Below are 19,444 nucleotides of genomic sequence, written 5' to 3'. Positions count from 1 at the left end.
TCCATGTTTATATTGCTAGATATTCTATTACTGTTTGAATTTTTAAGCACTTATTAATTTGCACAGAAAATGATGGATAAAAATATATGACAGCATAGGGGGAAATACTTCTATAAATTGATTTACATATAGAAAGACTGTGTATGTGTCACCTGTACATGAGCATGGAAATGGGAACATATATGTATTTGAGTGAAGACACTTGCACATATATATGCATGTATATGTGTTTAATTAGAATAAATATGGGAGAAAATAAACTCCCATGTTAGTCAGCATTTCTGGATGGTCAAGTAACTATTTTAATATTATTTCTTAGCCTGTGTCAGTATCTTTAGAGGAGACTTCCCCATGATTAATTTTATAATCATAAAAGAAAACAAAGCTAAAACAATATACCCAATTTGTTTCAAACACATAAGCATTCATAGACACACACACACATGCAGACATACCCCTGCTCCCAGTCTTTTGCCGATAGTGGAAATTTTCCTGGACCTGATCAACAGCGTAGCCTCGTTGCTGTGCTATGGCTACGGCCCTATGTTTGTCCTCCTTCCAACTTGTCCTGTAAGACCACAGGTATGGCTGTGGGCAGCAATAACCATTTTTCTCTATCTTTTAAGTTTAAGAATGAGACAGAGAGAGGATCTGGTTTATTTCTATTAGCAGCTTTAGCAATATTGTATAGCATAGTGCATCCATACAGTGCAATACTACGTATCTGGAAAATAAACACATGAACCCCTACATGTAGTGATTTGAAATGTCTGCGAAGTAAAGTGAAAAAAAGTAAATTGCAGCATAGCATTGGTCATATAATCTCACTTAAAAATAAATATATGTGTTAGCAGGACATATATATGCTACTATAATTAATGCAGCCAAATCTGGGAAAATATATCTGCCACACTTTTAACAAGATTATTTGTGTAGTTGGAGAAACAGGACTAGCTTTACTGCTGTCTATTTTTTGAAATATGAATATATACTTATTAATTTACTTACCTTACATCATCAGGGAAAATATTGCAATATTTTGTTTCAAATGTGAGGAAAACCTCATTTAAAGTAATTCATAAATCATGTGGAAAATACTTATGTAGGATGATGTTCAAACTATGCTCTTAATTGAGATCTGATGTTGTTTTGAAATGATACTCATTTGTCTATACATGTAAAAACATTTTGGAAAGATAGAAAATATTCATAGTGATTATTCGTATATAGTTGTACTTAGTTTACCATGTATCTTTCTGCATCTTTTCAATTTTTAATAAGCTCTGGATATTTTATAACCAGAAACATTGTAGTTGAACACATTAAGATCCTCTTACCATTCTACACAAAACCCTTGAACTTAGAAAGTTCTAGAAGCCTGGGAAGGCTCCTGACTGGCTAAATGTAGTCCCCACCCTTCTCTCATAAGAAAAATACATTAGTGATTGAGGCTTTGCAAATAGCTTCTGAGGAGGCTGCAGTTCTGGTTATAGTCACAAGATGGCGCTTTCCTAAACATTCTCCAGGCAACCATTTTTATGAAGTAGACCAAGAAAGCAGTGAAACGTATTTTGTATTAGCGGACTGTGAGACAGCAGGTAGAGTGTGATTAAATTTCTGTTGAAAAAGTAGATGTGTAAAGGAGGGAAAATTCACATGGCGATTGATTTGAAGATTCAAACAGAATCTATAGTCTGGCTCATAGTAGACACAAGGCAGTTGTTACTTCCCTGCTCTCTTGACCTTATTGCACACTTTTCCTGAGAAAGATGATTTAAGCATGGACCAAATAGCGTAACTGTATTACACAGAGATCATTTAAAATAATAAGAATAAGGAGGACAATAAACATCTTATCTACATCACAGATGAGTTTTCATTTCATTCCTGTGTTTCAGAATGACATTCCTTCTAAAGTTTTAGTAGAAAAATTTCTTTATGCCTTGTCCATGTAATTCATTTGATTCCCTGTCTCCTTTTAGGCAGCCTGTCTCCTTCTGGAGTGAGAATCAAGACAACCCGATCACAGGGCCAGACTCTACATCAGGTAAGGCTCTTCCCATTTCACAAAATATTTCAAATTAAAAACATATTGAGAACTTGGGATATAATTTATTTTGCTTCCTTCTCTGCATTTTTAAATTAAAAAACCACATTTCATTTTAAAATCATTTTAGGTTGAGAATTTGAGATACAATTCATTTCGCTCCCTGTTCTGTAGCCATAATGTTTTATAATTAGAAGTAATAACTTCTGCTTTGGGAAAAGAATTTCATGTGTTAAACCACTATGAAGAAATCATGGGAGAGACTATTCACATTTCTACCTGAGGTCCTAGCCAGCTACCTGACTCTTAAGAAATCTGTGATAATTATCCAGTCCAATATGTGAACCTAGCAGCCATTCTGAATCTCTGCCTTCTAAGCTCATACTATTAACAAGGTCATTGTGTTGTGGTCTGGGGTCAGGAGATACAGACCCTATTATCTTTGTCCACCTGCTTTGGGTGGACCGGGAAGCATTTACAGCTGAAGAATTATAAAGCTGTGTGTTCAGCTAGAACAGTGCTTCCAAAGAGTTCTTGGACAGGTAGCCTTACCATCACTTGATCACTTATTATAAAATACAAAGTGTTGGATCCTATCCAGACCTTCTGAATAAAATTCTCAGGATAGGGCCTAGAAATGTAGTTTTAACAGTTCCTCCAGATGATTCTGATGTATGCTAAGTTTAGAGTCCCACTGCCCTAGGGATAACATTAGGGGCACAAAAGTCCCAAAGTATCTAATAACATTAAATAGAGTTCCTGACACACTACCACAGTCTCTCCCACCTTTGCCATCATGCACATATAGTCACTCCTTGCAATAATTATGGCAAGTTCTTGAGCTTGAGGTATTAGAAAAACACTTCTCCAATTCTTAACTCCCACCTTATATTGTGCTTCATTTTTCTTCTCCATCTGATGCCCCACTGAGCATAGTCCTTCCTTCTGTCTGTTCTCTATTTGCAGTTGGCTCATCTCCTTTGGCAAAATAATTTTATTTGCTTATACTTTTCTCCTTTTCCTTTTCCCTATTTCAGTATCTTCCATATTGTCCCATTCAAACAACGTGTTCAAGCATCCTTGGGATATTCACCTGGAGGAGAACAGGCCACACAAGTCATAAAACCTTTGTGGTTCTTTGTAGTTCTAAAAGAGGCATTGGTATAAGTACTGTTTTTGGTAGGAACTGCCTTAGTAGTGACAGGAATAGCCAGACACCTTAATCTCTAATAATAACCTCTTGGCACACAAATCTAAATCATAATGGATGCTGAGTATGTCTTATGCAATTGGCAAGACCAGTTGTGGCCAGCAAAAGTTTTGTCCAGATCTGAGACTTCGTCAAATGGTAAGAGGAAGAAGACATTTTTTCTGGAAGTTCAAATACTCTCACTAGATGAAAAAATTAATGTGGAAAGCACAGAGACAAAGATCCTAAGTAAGTCTGAAGTTGAAGCTATTGCCTCCTCACTAGCAGCACAGTCAGACGTCAGTGGCCCACCTAGCGAGGAAACAGCCTATGCAAAGTCACTAAAAGTGGCACTGGATATTCTGAGTGAGAGAACAAATTTGACTCAAGCAAGCAGTTCAGATGAAGAAGAGACCACTACGCTGTCTCAGAATGTGCCACAAAAGCTTTCTGATTCACCCCCTCGTAAGAAGTATCAGAAGCACGAAGAAGATTTTCCAAAGTGTTTTGAGAAAAATGAAAAGCCAGCATCCTTGTTAGTGTCTTCAGAGAGTGATGATTCCCCGTATGATGACAAATCACAGGTACATGCAATCATTGACGCTATGCCTAGTGAAATGGAAACAAAGTCATCACAAGACTTCAGCTGGTGCCAGAATTTCCCTTCACTTTCAGAAGATGAGGATGAAAAGGAGAGCAAGAAAAAGATCGACATCTCCACAATTATGACTTTGCCTTCCACAATCAAAGAGGAGGATGTATGTGTTAAGGAGGAAAAGTTCTCTCCAACTTTGCCGTCGGATATCTTTACTGTGCCCAAAGCTTTGAAAGAGGAGGCCCAGGACATCTGCCCCGAGGCCCCAGCTATTTCCTCTGAATGCTCTACCTTCTCAGAGAATATTGAAGATCCTGGAGAGGGTCCCTCAAATCCATGCTCAGATACCAGCCAGAATCAACCTACTGTGGAATCAGAGACAGATGCTGTGGCATCCCCTAGGCCTTCTTCATGGGAATGTCAGGTTTCACTTGGTGCCTCTAACCGTGTCACAGATTATTCATTCCTTCTTGTGAATAATGAAAGAAATCTTCAGAGCCTGGATTTTGAGGAACTTGGGGAAGAATTTCAAGCTTCTGACAAGTCAGTGAATCTAAATTCTATTGATGCTTCCATATTAGATGACAATGAGGAAGATGAAGAACTTCCACGCTTCCTTTTTCATTATGAGCCACGTTCATTTGAAACAGGAATGATTGTCTGGTTTAAATATCAAAAATACCCATTTTGGCCAGCGGTGGTAAAAAGCATCAGGCGAAAAGAGAGAAAAGCAAGTGTGCTTTTTGTTGAGGCAAATATGAATCCTGAAAAGAGAGGCATTAGAGTGTCCTTTAGAAGATTAAAGAAATTTGATTGTAAAGAGAAACAAGCACTAGTGGAAAAAGCCAGGGAGGATTACAGCGAAAGTATTGACTGGTGCATGTCACTGATTTGTGACTACAGAGTTAGAATAGGTTGTGGTTCTTTCACGGGCTCTTTCCTTGAGTATTATGCTGCTGACATTAGTTATCCACTTCGGAAAGTAATCAAACAGGATACCTTCAGGAACTTATTTCCAAAGCTGCATAATGAAAATCCCATGGAACCAATGGTTGTGACTTCCCAGACCAAGAAAATGTCCTTCCAGAAAATTCTTCCAGACCGAATGAAGTCTGCTCGGGACCGAGCCAACAAGAACCTAGTGGACTTCATTGTGAATGCAAAGGGAACAGAGAGCCATCTTTTAGCCATTTTAAAAGGCACGAAAGGGTCCAGGTGGCTGAAATCATTTTTGAATGCAAATAGGTTTGCACCCTGTATTGAAACATACTTTGAGGATGAAGATCAATTGGATGAGGTGGTGAAATATTTACAAGAAATCTACAAACAAATAGATGAAAAAATGCTAACTCTGATAAGAGATGATAAAATTAAATTTATCCTGGAAGTCCTTCTGCCAGAAGCAATCATTTGTTCAATTTCTGCTGTTGATGGATTAGATTACAAGACAGCGGAAGCGAAGTATCTAAAAGGGCCGTCTCTAGGATACAGGGAACGAGAATTATTTGATGCAAAAATCCTATTTGAAAAGAGACGGAAACCATTAACAAATGAAGCTCATTAAACCTTCTCAGAGTCCAGCCGTAACAGGAAGCTTCCACAGATACTAGTTTAAAAAGAAAATCTCCGAATGATTCTAACATAAAAATATTTTCCAGAAATGGGAGACTTCGAGCGATGTGTTCACTTTTTTTTTTGCAATCTCTAGGATCTTTGAGTATTGCTACATCTTCATTTCCTTTTCTTACATTTCTTCAATTTATTAACATATTTCAGCAGTTCTACTTTCCCATACATTTTTAGAATGCATAATTCCTAAATGATTCATAAGGGAAAGTACTATTTTGTTTTTTGACATTTTTGTGTCTATGCTGTATAGTTAAATACAGTGTGCACAATCATTTTAATATTAAAGTTGCGCTGGTTTTAGATACTAAGCAAGATAATTAGAAAAAGTTAAAAAGTGTCAATTATATATTTTTGCTTAATTTTTATAAAATATTGGGCTTTCTCTTAAGATAGCCGAATTATTTTTCCTGCCATGCTTATTTATTTTTGGAAAAGATATCTCTGAGTTATAGAACCAAAGATAGAGACGCTTTGCTATATATTATAACTAGCTGCAATTACTTTTTGCAAGAAAACAATCCGGAATTCAAAAATAAAGTAACTGAACAACCTGCATGCAGTCTATGTGTGTGTGAGTAACATCTCAGCATGCAGAAAATAATTTTGGCAGCCTTGAACAGGATTGTTCGTTCTACACTTCCCTGAAATTCCATTTGTGGGAGTGTCTGTTATTCAATAGCTAAATGGTTCCTTAAAACAGACAGGCTTTTGGCTGTCTTCATAACTAACAGTGGCTGTATCTTAATATAGCCTTCTGACCACATGTGGAAGGCAGCTAGAATCGTTGTATTCGTGGTCTGGCTACTCCCGATGTGTAAGTCCAGGCTGACCACTTAAGAGCCCATCCAGTTTGATATAAACTGTAGAAAATGCAAGCACTTTGTTCTGAGTCTTGTATCTCCAATTACATGGTCAGTTGTTTCAAACCAGGCAATTTTTATCATGTGGCTTATTCGTATGGTAGTTCCAATTGCTTCCAATAATATATATTCCAACTGGTAAATCATTCCAGACTACTAGAAAGAGTAGATGGACCAGAATCTGTGAATTTGGAAATGGGTCACAGAAAAAGTCTCTATTTGGCCAAATATGATAATTATCCTGATACGTTTAAAAATACACAACTGCAAGTTAAAGTTTGAAGCCAGTTAACTGCTTATACTAACTTGAAATAAGACTTTGGTGAGAATAAATATAAAGAGAGCTATTTTATTCTAAAAACTTGATGTAAAAATAAACATTAAAGGCTTAACGTGAACCTGTCTGCATTTTTACTCCTAGAGTGAGACAGCTGTCACTCTTGGGCTTTTGTTATGTGTTCACGTGGCCACATGTTTTATGTAAAATTTACAAAAGTTCTATGTTTTGATTTTCAATAAAACTGCTCTATCTCTCACCTTGGATGTTCACTTCATCAGACTTCAGATTGTGCAGCTACATAAGTGGTGTTTCTGTGTTAATATAGATAATACACATACATATGTATGGTTTCTTTGGAATTTTGGCTTATTGTAGTTGTCATCATTTTAATGCTTGTTATACATTATCTTATCATTCTAAATAAACGTTCACTTTCATGATTGATTTCGTGTCATTTTAAAAGAAAGCCTTCCAAAATGTCTAAGCTTCAGATTCCACAGAACTTTCTCCAGACCCTGCCTCCTGCCTAAGACCAAGACTCTTTGAGCATACAGCCTTTACCCTTCCACATAGTTTCCTCACGATCCTCATGAGCCTGAGGACCATTTGACAACACACCATCAGCACACTATATGTGGACTTTATACCCTGGGAAGACACGCTGTATTTAGTCTATAATATTGTGTCCCTTTTATTCTAGTATATTACTCACCTTCAGTTTTCTCAGTGGAGCCATCTCTATCTCTTGGTTCTAATACTTTCTTTACTACCTCATTCATTCATTCATTCATTTATTCATACAATTGTGAATCAAGAGACCAAGCAATGTGTGGTTTAAAGCTCTGCTCTGAGGATTTAGGTGAGCCAGATGACAATCTAATTTCTAAAATGACTAGGGTGCACTTCTTCATCACAATAATGAGAAATATTTCTTAACCTCATAGACTAACTGCCTGTATTTGAAAACCAGAGCTCTCCAGCCTTCCTCATATTTGTGAGTTCCTGGGTGTATAGTTTGGGGTAAAGGAAGGGCACCTGATTCTTCCTGGATATCATCTATATTGTCATTTCCTTCAAGAATGTTTCCTTTGATTTCACAACTTGGCTAATGTTTGGCACAAGAGGCCTAGCTTTCAGCCTATCTCTTCTTTCAACAAATACATCCTCACTAAGTTTAATCATTTCTAGCTTTTGATTTAAAATGAGAGGCTTGCTACTCTTCCTTTCACTTGAGCACTTAGAGGCCATTGTAGAATTATTCATTAGCCTAGTTTCAATATTGTATCTCAGGGAATGGGGAGGCACCAGGAGACAGAGTGAGATGGGGCAACAGCCAATTGGTGGAACAGTGAGAATACACAGATGTATTAAGATTGCCATCTTACATGAGCACGGTTCGTGAAGTCCTAAAACAGCTACAATAATAACATCAATGATCAGTGATCACAGATCACCATAATAATATAATAAAAATGAAAAATTTTGAAATACTGCGAGAATTACCAAAATGTGACAGAGAGACACAGAGTGAGCAAATGCTGCTGGAAAAGTGGTGCCAATAGACCTGCTGGACACAGGGTTGCCACAACCTTCAATTTGTAAAAAAAAAAAAAAGCACTATCATATAGTATTTGTTTTTCTCTCTCTGACTTATTTCACTAAGCATAATATTCCCTAGGTCCATCCATATTGCTGCAAATGGAATATTATGCTTAGTGAAATAAGCCAGACAGAGAAAGACAAATATTATGATATCACTTATTTGTGGAATCTAATAAATAACACAAATGAATGTATATACAAAGCAAAAACAGACTCCGACATAGAAAACAAACTCATGGTTATAAAAGAAGGAAGAGATAAATTAGGAGTATGAGATTAACAGATACAAACTACTATACATAAAATAGATAAGCAACAAGAATTACTGTATAGCATAGGGAATTATACCAATATCTTGTAATAATCTACAATGGAATATAATCTGCAAAAAACTGAATCACTATGCTGTTCCCCTGAGACTAACAATATTGTAAATCAATTATACTTCAATTGAAAAAAACCACAATATCTATGAAACACAATAAAGTGAAGTACAATAAAATGAAGTATGCTTGCATACACAAATTAAAAGTTAAAATCTGAAGCCAATTAACTGTTTATCTTGACTTGAAATGACTTTTTTTTAAGTAAATGTTAGAAAAACTATTTTAAAAACTTGATGTGAAAGTAAACACTAAAAGCTCAACCTAGACTTGACTGCATTTGTAAACTCTTAAGGTAGGTCACTACAACTCACATGTAATATCATTTATATATTTCTTCACAGTAATGACTACTGTAGCTGAATTTATGGGAAGAATGAAACCACTTTATTAATTTCTCCCTGATTTTACAGACGCTCCTTTAATAAAAATTTAATAAAAATATAATAAAAAAGTACATCGCGTTTCCTATTCAATGTGGGTGAACTTTTACTTCATTAGTTAGTTTTAAGAGGAGGACAGATGTTCAGACAAAATCATTGCAAACAAAAATTGTAATATGTGATATGCATTTTCAATGTTGATTTCAATGTGTGATACAGAATTTTTAAAAAATATTTATTCAGTGGCTTTGCTGAAATTGTAGAGAAGTCCAGGAAAATTTCAATCTACTGAACCAACAAATAAGCTTTCAAAAACTGTCAGAATCAACTTTTTTGAAACTCTGGAATCTAATCAAAAAAGGAGCAACAGCAACCCAAATGTCCACTGCCAGATGAATGGATAAACAAAGTATGGTATATACATACAATGGACTATTATTCAGCCTTAAAACTGAAGGAAATCCTATCACAGGTTACCACAACAAACCTTGAAGATATTATGCTAAGTGAAATAAGCTGGTCACAAAAGATAAATACTGTATGATTCCACTTCCATTAGGTATTTAAAATAGTCAAGTTCATAGAAACAGAAGTAGAATGGGAGTTACCAGTAGCTAGGAAGGGAGGAAAAGGGAAATTATTGTTTAATAGACAGAGAGTTTCAGTTTGGCAAGATATAAAGTTTTGGAGATCTGTTTCACAACGATGTGAATATACTTAACACTGCTGAACTGTAACATAAAATTCATGATGATAACTTTTATATTATGTGGGGTTTTCTTAAACCACAATTTTAAAAATACAACAATCTAGGGAGTCCTTAATGAAGAAAGTAGTTGATAATTTTTGGTAAGAGAGTGTTGAGGCATTTTAATTTACCTGTCTATCATCTGCCACTCACCATCTCAAAGGTGTCCATGGGGATGACAGCCCACATACCTGGTATGGCTTGCTAATGTTAGATGAGTAACATGAATCTTGTTTTCAGAGAAATGTTGTTATGTATTGTGGCCGGTCCAGCAGCTCCCTGAGGGATTGTTCAGGGGTTTGCCTTTGTTTTGCATCCCTCAGAACTTTCTCAAGGTTGGAGTAGCTCCCTGATAGCATTTGTCAAAAGCATGTAAAGGCACACACAAGCCACCATCTGGGGCAAAGAATAACAGACAAGGCAGGAAGCAGACAATCTGAAGTCTTGCAAGGAAGAAGCTAGGGAAGGAGATACATGGAAGAATAAAGGGTTTGAAATGCTTTTGTTTATATTGGGGACTCTGGAAGGACACATGCATACCCAAGACTAAATGCATACTCACAAAAGACCTGAGAAGGCCCAAGCTTTGACCTCTGATTGATCTTAAGACTCAATATAAGCAGGAAGTAAAACCTAAGGCTGAGTTTTTAATGGCCTATCTAAGCATTGAAAGCACCCCACAACAGAGCGAATGTACAAAGACCAGGGGAGATTTGTTTGTTTGTTTCTGTTTTGTTCCTTCCCTTTTTTCCTTTCTTTTTCTTCTTCTTCTGCTTTCCTCTTTTTTAAATTGACTCCAAGCTTTTAGGGAAATCTCTGTCAAATCACTAGCTGGCCACTAGGCTAATGGAACAGAGACTTCAGTGACCACACGCAACAAAGAATACACTCTTTACAAAAATAGAAAAATTAGAAAATTCACCAAGCAAACAACTACAATATACAACAGCAGGAAAAAAAGCCTGAGAAGGATAACCAAAAGAGAGCTGGTTAGCCATACTAATACTGGATTTTGTTTTAATTACAAGATACAAAGAAGGACATTATATATTGATAAAAGGGTCAGGTAATCCAGAATATATAACAATTAAAACATATACATGGGTAACAACAAACCCCCAAAATATATGAAGCAAAAATTGACAGAATTTAAGGGAGAAATCGATTCTACAACAATAGATGTAATCTTGTATATCCCACTTAAAATAATTGATAGAACTACAGAAATTATCAAAGAAGAAATAGAAGAGTTGAACAACACTATAAACCAACCAAACATAACAGATACATACAGAACACTCCACTATACAACAGCAGAGCACACATTCATCTCAAGTGCACATGGATCCAAGGTAAACCATTTGTTAGACAACAAAACAATACTCGGTAAATGTAAAAAGATTTAAATCACACAAAGTATTTTCTGACCACAAAAGAATATAACTAGAAATCAATAACAGAAGGAAAATTTGAAAATACACAAATATGTGAAATTATACAACACATACTTAAACAACCAGTGGATCAAAGAAGAAAACACAAGAGAAATTTAAAAAATAACTTGAGATGACTGAAAATAAAAACACAATATATCAAAATTATGGAATGCAACTCATGCAGGGCTCAGAGAGAAAATTATGGTCACAATTGCCTATAATAAAAAGAAAGGTATGAAATCAATAATCTAACTTAATGCCTTAAAGAACATAAATAGAAGAGCAAACTAAATGCAAGGCTAGCAAAAGAAACAAAATAAAGCTTACAGAAGAAGCATAAAATAGAGAATAGAAGAACAATAGAAAGAATGAACAAAATGAAAATTGGTTCTTTGAAAAGATCAACAAAATTGAAAAATTTTTATGTAGACTGAGTAAGAAAAATAGAGAGAGGATAATAATCACTGAAACCAGAAATAAAAGTGAGTATATTACTACTGAACTTACAGAAATCAGAAGGGTAATAAGAATACTATGATGATTGGATGTCAACAGATTATGGTTTATGAAATGGACAAATTCCTAGAAATATACAAACTATCAAAACTGATTCAGGAAAAATGGAAAATGTGAATAGTTCTATAATAAATAAAGAGGTTAAATCAGTAATCAAAAACTACTCAAGAAAGAAAAGTCTCTCAAGTAAGTCTTCACTGGTGAATTCTACCAAACTTTTAAAGAATAATGGACATTTATCCTTCTAAGAAACTTTGAAAAAAATAGAGGAGGAGGGAATTCTTCCTTACTCATTTTGAGGCGAGCATTACCCTGTTCTTAATGGCAGACAAAAACCACACATGAAAACTACAGACTAATATCCCCCATGAATATAGATGCAAAAATCCTCAACAAAATACCAGCAAGCTGAATACAACAGTAAATTTAATAGATTAGATACTATAACCAAGTGGAATTTGTCCCAGGAATTCAAGGGTTACTTATCATACAAAAATCAAACAATGTAACACACCATGTTAATAGAATAAAGGAAAACCCCACATGATCATTTCTGCTGATACAGAAAAAAACACTCAACAATCTCAGAATAGTAAGGAACTCCCTCAAACTGATAAAGGGCTTCTAAGAAAAATCCACACCTAATATCACATATACTGATGAAAGACTGAAATCTTTCCCTCTGAGATCAGAAACCAGACAAGAATGACTGCTTTCACCATTTCTTTGAAATTTTATTCTGGAAGTTCTAACCAGAGCAATTAGTCAAGAAAAAGGAAAATAATAGGACATTCTGTTGGCTATTCTGGGCCTTTTGCCTGTCCCTATTAATTTTAGAATCAGTGTTTTCTTTATCCATAATATAATTTGGTGGAATTTTGATTGGGATTGTGTTGAGTCTATAGATCAAGTAGGGAAGACCTGATATCTTAACAATACGAGTCTTCTACTCATGCACATGAAATACCTATTTACATTTTTTATTTCTTTTGTGAAAATTTTATAATTTTCCTCATAAAGATCTTATACATATTTTATAAAATGCATGCTTAAGTATTTCATTTTTTGTACTAATATAAATGGTGATGTGTTTTTAATTTTAATTTCCAGTTGTTCATTGCTGACGTATAGGAAAGCAATTGACTTCTGTATATTACCGTTCTATCCTGCAACTTTGCATAAATGTCTACCAATTCCCGGACATCTTTGTTGATTCTTTTGGGATTTTCTTCATTGATAATGATGTCTTCTACGAACAAAGAGAGTTTTATTTCTTCCTTTCCAATCTGTATTCCTTTATTCCCTTTTGTTATCTAATTGCATTAACCAGGACTCTCAGTACAATGTTGAAAAGGCATAGTGAAAGTGGCCGTCTTGCTTTGTTCATCAACTTAAGGAGGAAAGCATCTACTTTCTCATCATTAAGTGTTATGTTAGTCGTTGGTTTTCTGTAGATATTGTTTATCAAGCTTAGGAAGTTCCCCTCTATTCCTAGCTTGTTCTGAGTTTTCATCATGAATCTGTGTCAGCTTTTATCAAAAGCTTTTTCTGTGTCTGTTGATATAATCCTGCAGTTTTTCTTATTTAGCCTGTTGATGTGATGAATTACATTAACTAATTTTTGAATGATAAACCAGCCCTTTTATATACCTGTAATAACTCTCTCTTGGTCATGATGTATTTTTTTTATATACATTGTTGGATTCAACTTGCTAGGATTTTGTTGCAGATTTTTGTACCCATGTTCATGAAAGGTATTGTTCTATAGTTTTCCTTTTTTGTAATATCTTTGTCTGGTTTTGGTGTGAAGGAAATGCTGGGCTTCTTCAGGAGCAGTTTCTGCTGTCTTTTTCCTGTGTATGGATGATGCTTTCTTGTCTTTTTGTTTATCTCTTAATTTTTTGTTGTAAACTGGACATTTTGAATTTGACAACTGGGCCACTCAGTAAATAAGTTTCTTCTCCCTCTTCCAGCTTTATTGTTGTAGTTTTTTTTTTCCTTAGTAGTAGTAGTAGTTGTTGTTTGTTTAGTGACTTCTGGACTAATTTTGTAAAGTCTGAATTCCTTGTCATGTTGTAAACATTTAAGTCTCCTTTTTCTTCCGCTTGCTTAGTAGTCAGCTAGTGATCTGACAGAGATTTCCTTAAACGTCTGAAATTTTTTAAATCCCAGTGTTTGCAGATGGGGCCTTTGTATATGTTGGAGCATGCCTTCAGCACTGAGCCTGTAAGTTTGTAACTCTGCCTTTCCTCCTTTTTTCGCTTGCACAGAGCATAGAAGTCAGAGATGACAATTTATAGCCTTCTCAGATCTTTTCTAAGTATGCACTGTACCCTGGGCTTGTAGGAGGCTTTCTGTATTCCCAGGAATAAGTCATCGTTTTGCTAGCCCTTATTTCCCAAATATATCATCCCCAGCCTTTACTCCTAGGCATTTTAGTTAGTCTATTAATTGTCCCAACTGTAATCCATTACCCTGGGCAACAGCAACTAATATATTTGCATTTAAATGTTTTCAAAAAATGTACCCTGTAACTGCCTCAAGGCTGGGTAAGTTAGGTGTGATAAGAGCAAGCCTTTAACCCAGTACTCCAGGGATCCACCAAAGAGATCAAAACAATCAACCACCTTTCTTTTAGAATAAGGTTTCTATTATCCTTCTAGCACAGCTACCTACACAAGAATACAGCTTGTTGTCTTCAATGCCACCACCAAATTGAGGAATGGAAGTTGCAGCCAAGGTAAGTTAAAATGTCACAAAACTATCTTACCAAGATTCAGCTGTTTTTCCTTGATTCTTGTCCTGGTCACTGCAAGCTTTCATTTAGTGCCCATAGTTCTTACAAAAGAACTGATGGGAGAAAATATTTGCAAATGATGTAACTGACAAGAGCTTAATATCCAGAATACACAAACAGCGCATACAACTTAATAACAAAACAACAAATAACTCAATCCAAAAATGGGCAGAAGACTTAAACAAACAATTCTCCAGTGAAAATATACAAATGGTCAATAGGCACATGAAAAAATGCTCAATATTGCTGATTATCAGAGAAATCAAAACTACAATGAGGTACAAACTCACACCAGTCAAATTGGCCATCATTCAAAAGTCCACAAACCCCAATGTTCATAGCAGCACTATTTACAGTAGTCAAGACATGAAAACAACCTAAATATAAGAAGATGTGGTACATGTGTGTGTATACATATATATACACACATACCTACAATAGAATATTACTCAGCCATAAAAAGAATGAAATAATGCCATTTGCAGAAACATGGTGGACCTAAAGATTATCATATTAAGTGAAGTAAGTCAGACAGAGAAAGACAAATATATGATATCACTTATATGTGATCTAAAAAAATACAGATTCTATTTATAACCCCAAAAAAGACTCACAGGCATAGAAAACAAACTCTGGTTACCAAAGGGAAAGGGCAGGGAGGGATAAATTAGGAGCTTGGGATTAGCAGATACAAGCTACTATATAAAAAATAGATAACCAACAAGGACCTACTGTATAGCACCAGGGAACTATACTCAATTTCTTATAATAACATATAATGGAAAAGAATCTGAAAAGAAAAAAATACATATGTATGTGTAGGTATAACTGAATCACTTTACTGTACACCTGAAACTAACATTGTAAATCAACTACACTTCATTAAAAACAATTTTTTTAAAAAGTCCACAAACAATAAATGCTGGAGAAGGTATGCAGAAAAGGGAACCCTCCTACACTGTTGGTCAGAAGTCAGTTTGGTACAACTTTTATGGAAAGCAGTATGGAGATTCCTTAAAAAACTAGAGTTATCATATGATCCAGCAATCCCACTCCTGAGCACATATCTGGAAGACACTCTAATTTAAAAAGATACGTGCACCCCGATATTCATAGCAGCACTATATACAATAGCCAAACATGGAAGCAACCTAAATGTCTACCAACAGATGACTGGATAAAAAAGTTATGGTATATTTATACAATTTAATACTACTCAGCCATAAAAAAGAATAAAATAACGCCATTGGCAGCAACATGGATGGACTTGGAGATCGTCATTCTAAGTGAAGTAAGCCAGAAAGAGAAAGAAAAATATCATATGATATTACTTATATGTAGAATCTAAAAAATGAAATAAATGAACTTATTTACAAAACACAGAGTCACAGACATAGAAAACAAACTTATGGTTACCAGAGGGGACAGGGGGTGGGAAAGGATAAATTGGGAGTTTGATATTTGTAGACACTAACACTATGTATAAAATAGGCAAGCAACAAATTTATATTTGTATAGCACAGGGAACTATATTTAATATCTTATAGTAACCTATAATAGAAATGAATATAAAAAGAATTATATGTATGTTTATAATTGACTGAAAAATTATGCTGTACACCAAAAATTGACACAACATTGTAAACTGACTATACTTCAATTTTTAAAAAAAGCAAAAAAAAAAGTTGATTCTGACAGGTTTTTCCCCATTTATTAATTACTTTTGGGGAGGACAAGTTTTTTGTCATTACCTACTCTACCATTTTTCTTGCTACATTATGTTTTTTAAAACTTTTTTTTAATTAAATTTTTGTGAAATAACTACATTCACAAGCAGTTATAATAAATCATTAATGAGATTCTTTGTACATTTTGTTGTCCAATTTGCCTCACTGGTAACACTTTGCAAAAGTATAGCATAATATCACAACAAAGATATTTATATTGACACAGTCCACTAGTCTGACTCAGATTTCCTCAGTTTTATTTGAGTTTGTGTGTGTGTATTTAATCATATACATCTTTTTCCCTGAGTGGTTTTGTGTATTCACCACAGCAGTCAAGACACTGAACAGTTTCAACACCACAAAGATCTCTTTTATTGCTCTTTTATAAACATACTCACCTCCCTCTCCTCCTTTGCCCATCCCTAATCAGTGGCAAACACTAATCTCTCCTCCATTTCCCAAATATTATTTCAAAAATGTTATAAATGAAATAATAAGATTTATATCCTTTTGTGTTTGTCTTTTTTCAGTCATCATAATTTCCTGGAGATTTATTCAAGTTGCTGTGTATATAACATGTTTAGTTTATTACTGAGTAGTATTCCACACTATGACTGGAATGGCTGTACTATAGTTTCTTTAACCCTTTACCCTGTGAAGGATAACTGAGTTGTTTTCATTCTAGACTATTACAAATAAAGCTGCTGTGAACATTTGTGTGACTATTTTTTTGTGAAAATAAATCTTCATTTCTCTGAGAAAAATGTCCAAAAGTGCAAATGCTGGGTCCTGTAATAATTGCATGTTCAGCTTTATAAGAATATGCCAAACAATTTTCCAGAATGTGTGTACCATTTCACCTTGCCGCTAGCAATATATGAGTGATCCTATTTCTCTGCAGCTTCACCAATAGTTGGCACTGCTACTATCTTTTATTTTAGCTCCTCTAATAAGTATGTAGTGATATCACATTGTGGTTTTAATTTGCATTTCTCCAGTGGCTAAATATATTGAATACCTTTTCATGTGCTTGTTTTCCATCTCTATATTCTGTTTGGTGAAATGTCTGTTCATGTCTTTCACCCACTTTCTAGTTTCTATTTACAGTTGAGTTTTGAGAGTTCTCTAATATATCTAAATGTTAGTCCTTTGTTGGATATGTACTGTGCAAATGTTTGTCCACTTTGTAGCTTTTCTTTTCATCTTCTTCACATAGACTTTCAAGGGCAAAAGCTCTCAATTTTGATGAGGTCTAATTGATCATTTTTCCCTTTTTTTTTCCATTATCCTTTTGGTGTAAGAACTCTGCTTAATCTTATCGCCCAAAGATTTTCTCTTATACTTTTTTTCCCAGAAATTTATAGTTTTGTTTTACATTTAAGGCTGTGCTCCATTTTGAGTTAAGTTCCTAAACTAAGTGTTATGTTTGAGTCAAAGTTTATTTTTTGCTTATCAATGGCCAATTACTCCACACCATTTGTTGAAAAGCCGATCCTTCTTCTACTGGATTGTTTCTACACCTCTGTCAAAAATCAGTTGAGCATAGTTGTATGAGTCTATTTCTGGGTTGTCTATTCTGTTCCCTTGAACTATGTATCTATCTCTCCACCAATATGAAAATATCTTCATTATGAAATAGTTATAAATATAGATACATACAACATTGTGTAAAATGGTATCATTCTTCCTTTACAAAATTGTTTTGATTATGATAAATCCTGTGCCTTTATATATACAATTTTGAATAAGGCTATCTATACCTACAAAAGACTTACTGAGATTTTCATAGGAACTGCAATAAATCTACAGGGAAATTTACATCTTTCCTACTTTTACTAAAGACTTTACTAAGTTGAGTCATCGAATCCAAGAACACAGTATGCCTCTCCATTCATGTAGATCTTCTTTTATTTCTTTCATTATTTGTAATTACCAGCACAAAGATCCTGTACATGTTTTAACAAGTGTATGCCTAAGTATTTTCATTTATTTGGAGTTATAAAGTACATGTTTTTTCATTGATTAAGGAAATTAAAGAAAACTTAAAGTAATGGAAAGGTATCCCATGCTTTTGGATTGGAAGAATCAATATTGTTAAAATGGCCATACTGCCCAAGACAATCTACAGATTTAATGCAATCTCTATCAAATTACCCAGAACATTTTTCACAGAACTAGAACAAATCATCCTAAAATATTTATGGAATCACAAAAGACCCAGAGTTGCCAAAGCATTACTGAAGAAAAAGAATTAAGCTGGAGGAATAAATCTCCTGGACTTCAGACAATACTACAGAGCTACAGTAATTAAAGCAGCATGGTATTGGCATAAAAACAGACATATGTACCAATGGAACAGAACAGAGAGCCCAGAAATGAACCCACAAACTTTTGGTCAATTAATCTTTGATAATGGAAGCAAGAACACACAATGGAATAAAGACAGTCTCTTCAGCAAATGGTGTTGGGAAAACTGGACAGCTGCATGTAAATCAATGAAGTTAGAACACTCCCTCACACCATACAAAAAATAAACTCAAAATGGCTTAAAGACTTAAACATAAGACAAGACATTATAAACCTCTTAGAAGAAAACATAGGCAAAACATTATCTGACATACATCTCAGCAATGTTCTCCTAGGGCAGTCTACCCAAACAATAGAAATAAAATAAAAAATAAACAAATTAAACTTACAAGCTTTTGCACAGCAAAGGAAACCATAAGCAAAACAAAATGACAACATATGGAATGGGAGAAAATTTTTGCAAAAGATGAGACTGACAAGGGCTTAATCTCCAGAATATATAAACAGCTCATACAAGTTAATAAGAAAAAAGCAAACAACCAAATCCAAAAATGGACAGAAGAACTAAACAAGTAATTCTCCAATGAATACATACAAATGGCCAATAGGAACATGAAAAAATGCTCAATATCGCTAATTATCAGAGAAATGCAAATCAAAACTACAATGAAGTACCACCTAACACCAGTCAAAATGGCCATCATTTCAAAGTCCAAAAATGATAAATGCTGGAGAGGGTGTAGAGAAATGGGAACCCTCCTACACTGGTGGGAATGAAGTTTGGTGCAGCCATTGTGGAAAACAGTATGGAGATTCCTCAAAAGACTAAAAATAGACTTACCACATGATCTAGCAATCCCACTCCTGGGCATAAATCCAGCGGGAACCTTAATTCAAAAAGTACCTGCACCCCAATGTTCACAGCAGCACTATTTACAATAGCCA

At 34.8% G+C, this 19,444-nt stretch overlaps 1 protein-coding gene across 22 annotated transcripts in view; it reads left to right on the top strand.

The window, feature by feature from the left end:
• The window catches only part of PWWP3B (PWWP domain containing 3B), a 97,633-nt gene that overhangs the window by 21,353 nt on the left and 56,836 nt on the right, over positions 1 to 19,444 (top strand). For 12 of the 22 annotated variants that reach the window (XM_045523236.2, XM_074359953.1, XM_010963813.3 and 9 more), the window contains 2 exons: positions 1,983 to 2,047; positions 3,085 to 7,037. In XM_045523236.2, the coding sequence (XP_045379192.1) occupies positions 3,311 to 5,395 (2,085 nt within the window). In that variant the 5' untranslated portion in view covers positions 1,983 to 2,047; positions 3,085 to 3,310 and the 3' untranslated portion in view covers positions 5,396 to 7,037. Of the gene's footprint in view, positions 1 to 1,982; positions 2,048 to 3,084; positions 7,038 to 14,331; positions 14,409 to 19,444 lie in introns of those variants that run through there. The other 10 variants (XR_006727976.2, XR_006727978.2, XR_006727979.2 and 7 more) reach the window with 3 other exon arrangements.

The sequence above is a fragment of the Camelus bactrianus genome, chromosome X (genome assembly GCF_048773025.1).
Source record: "Camelus bactrianus isolate YW-2024 breed Bactrian camel chromosome X, ASM4877302v1, whole genome shotgun sequence".
In the NCBI taxonomy this organism is placed as follows: domain Eukaryota; kingdom Metazoa; phylum Chordata; class Mammalia; order Artiodactyla; family Camelidae; genus Camelus; species Camelus bactrianus.
This window is presented reverse-complemented; position numbering and strand designations above follow the sequence as displayed.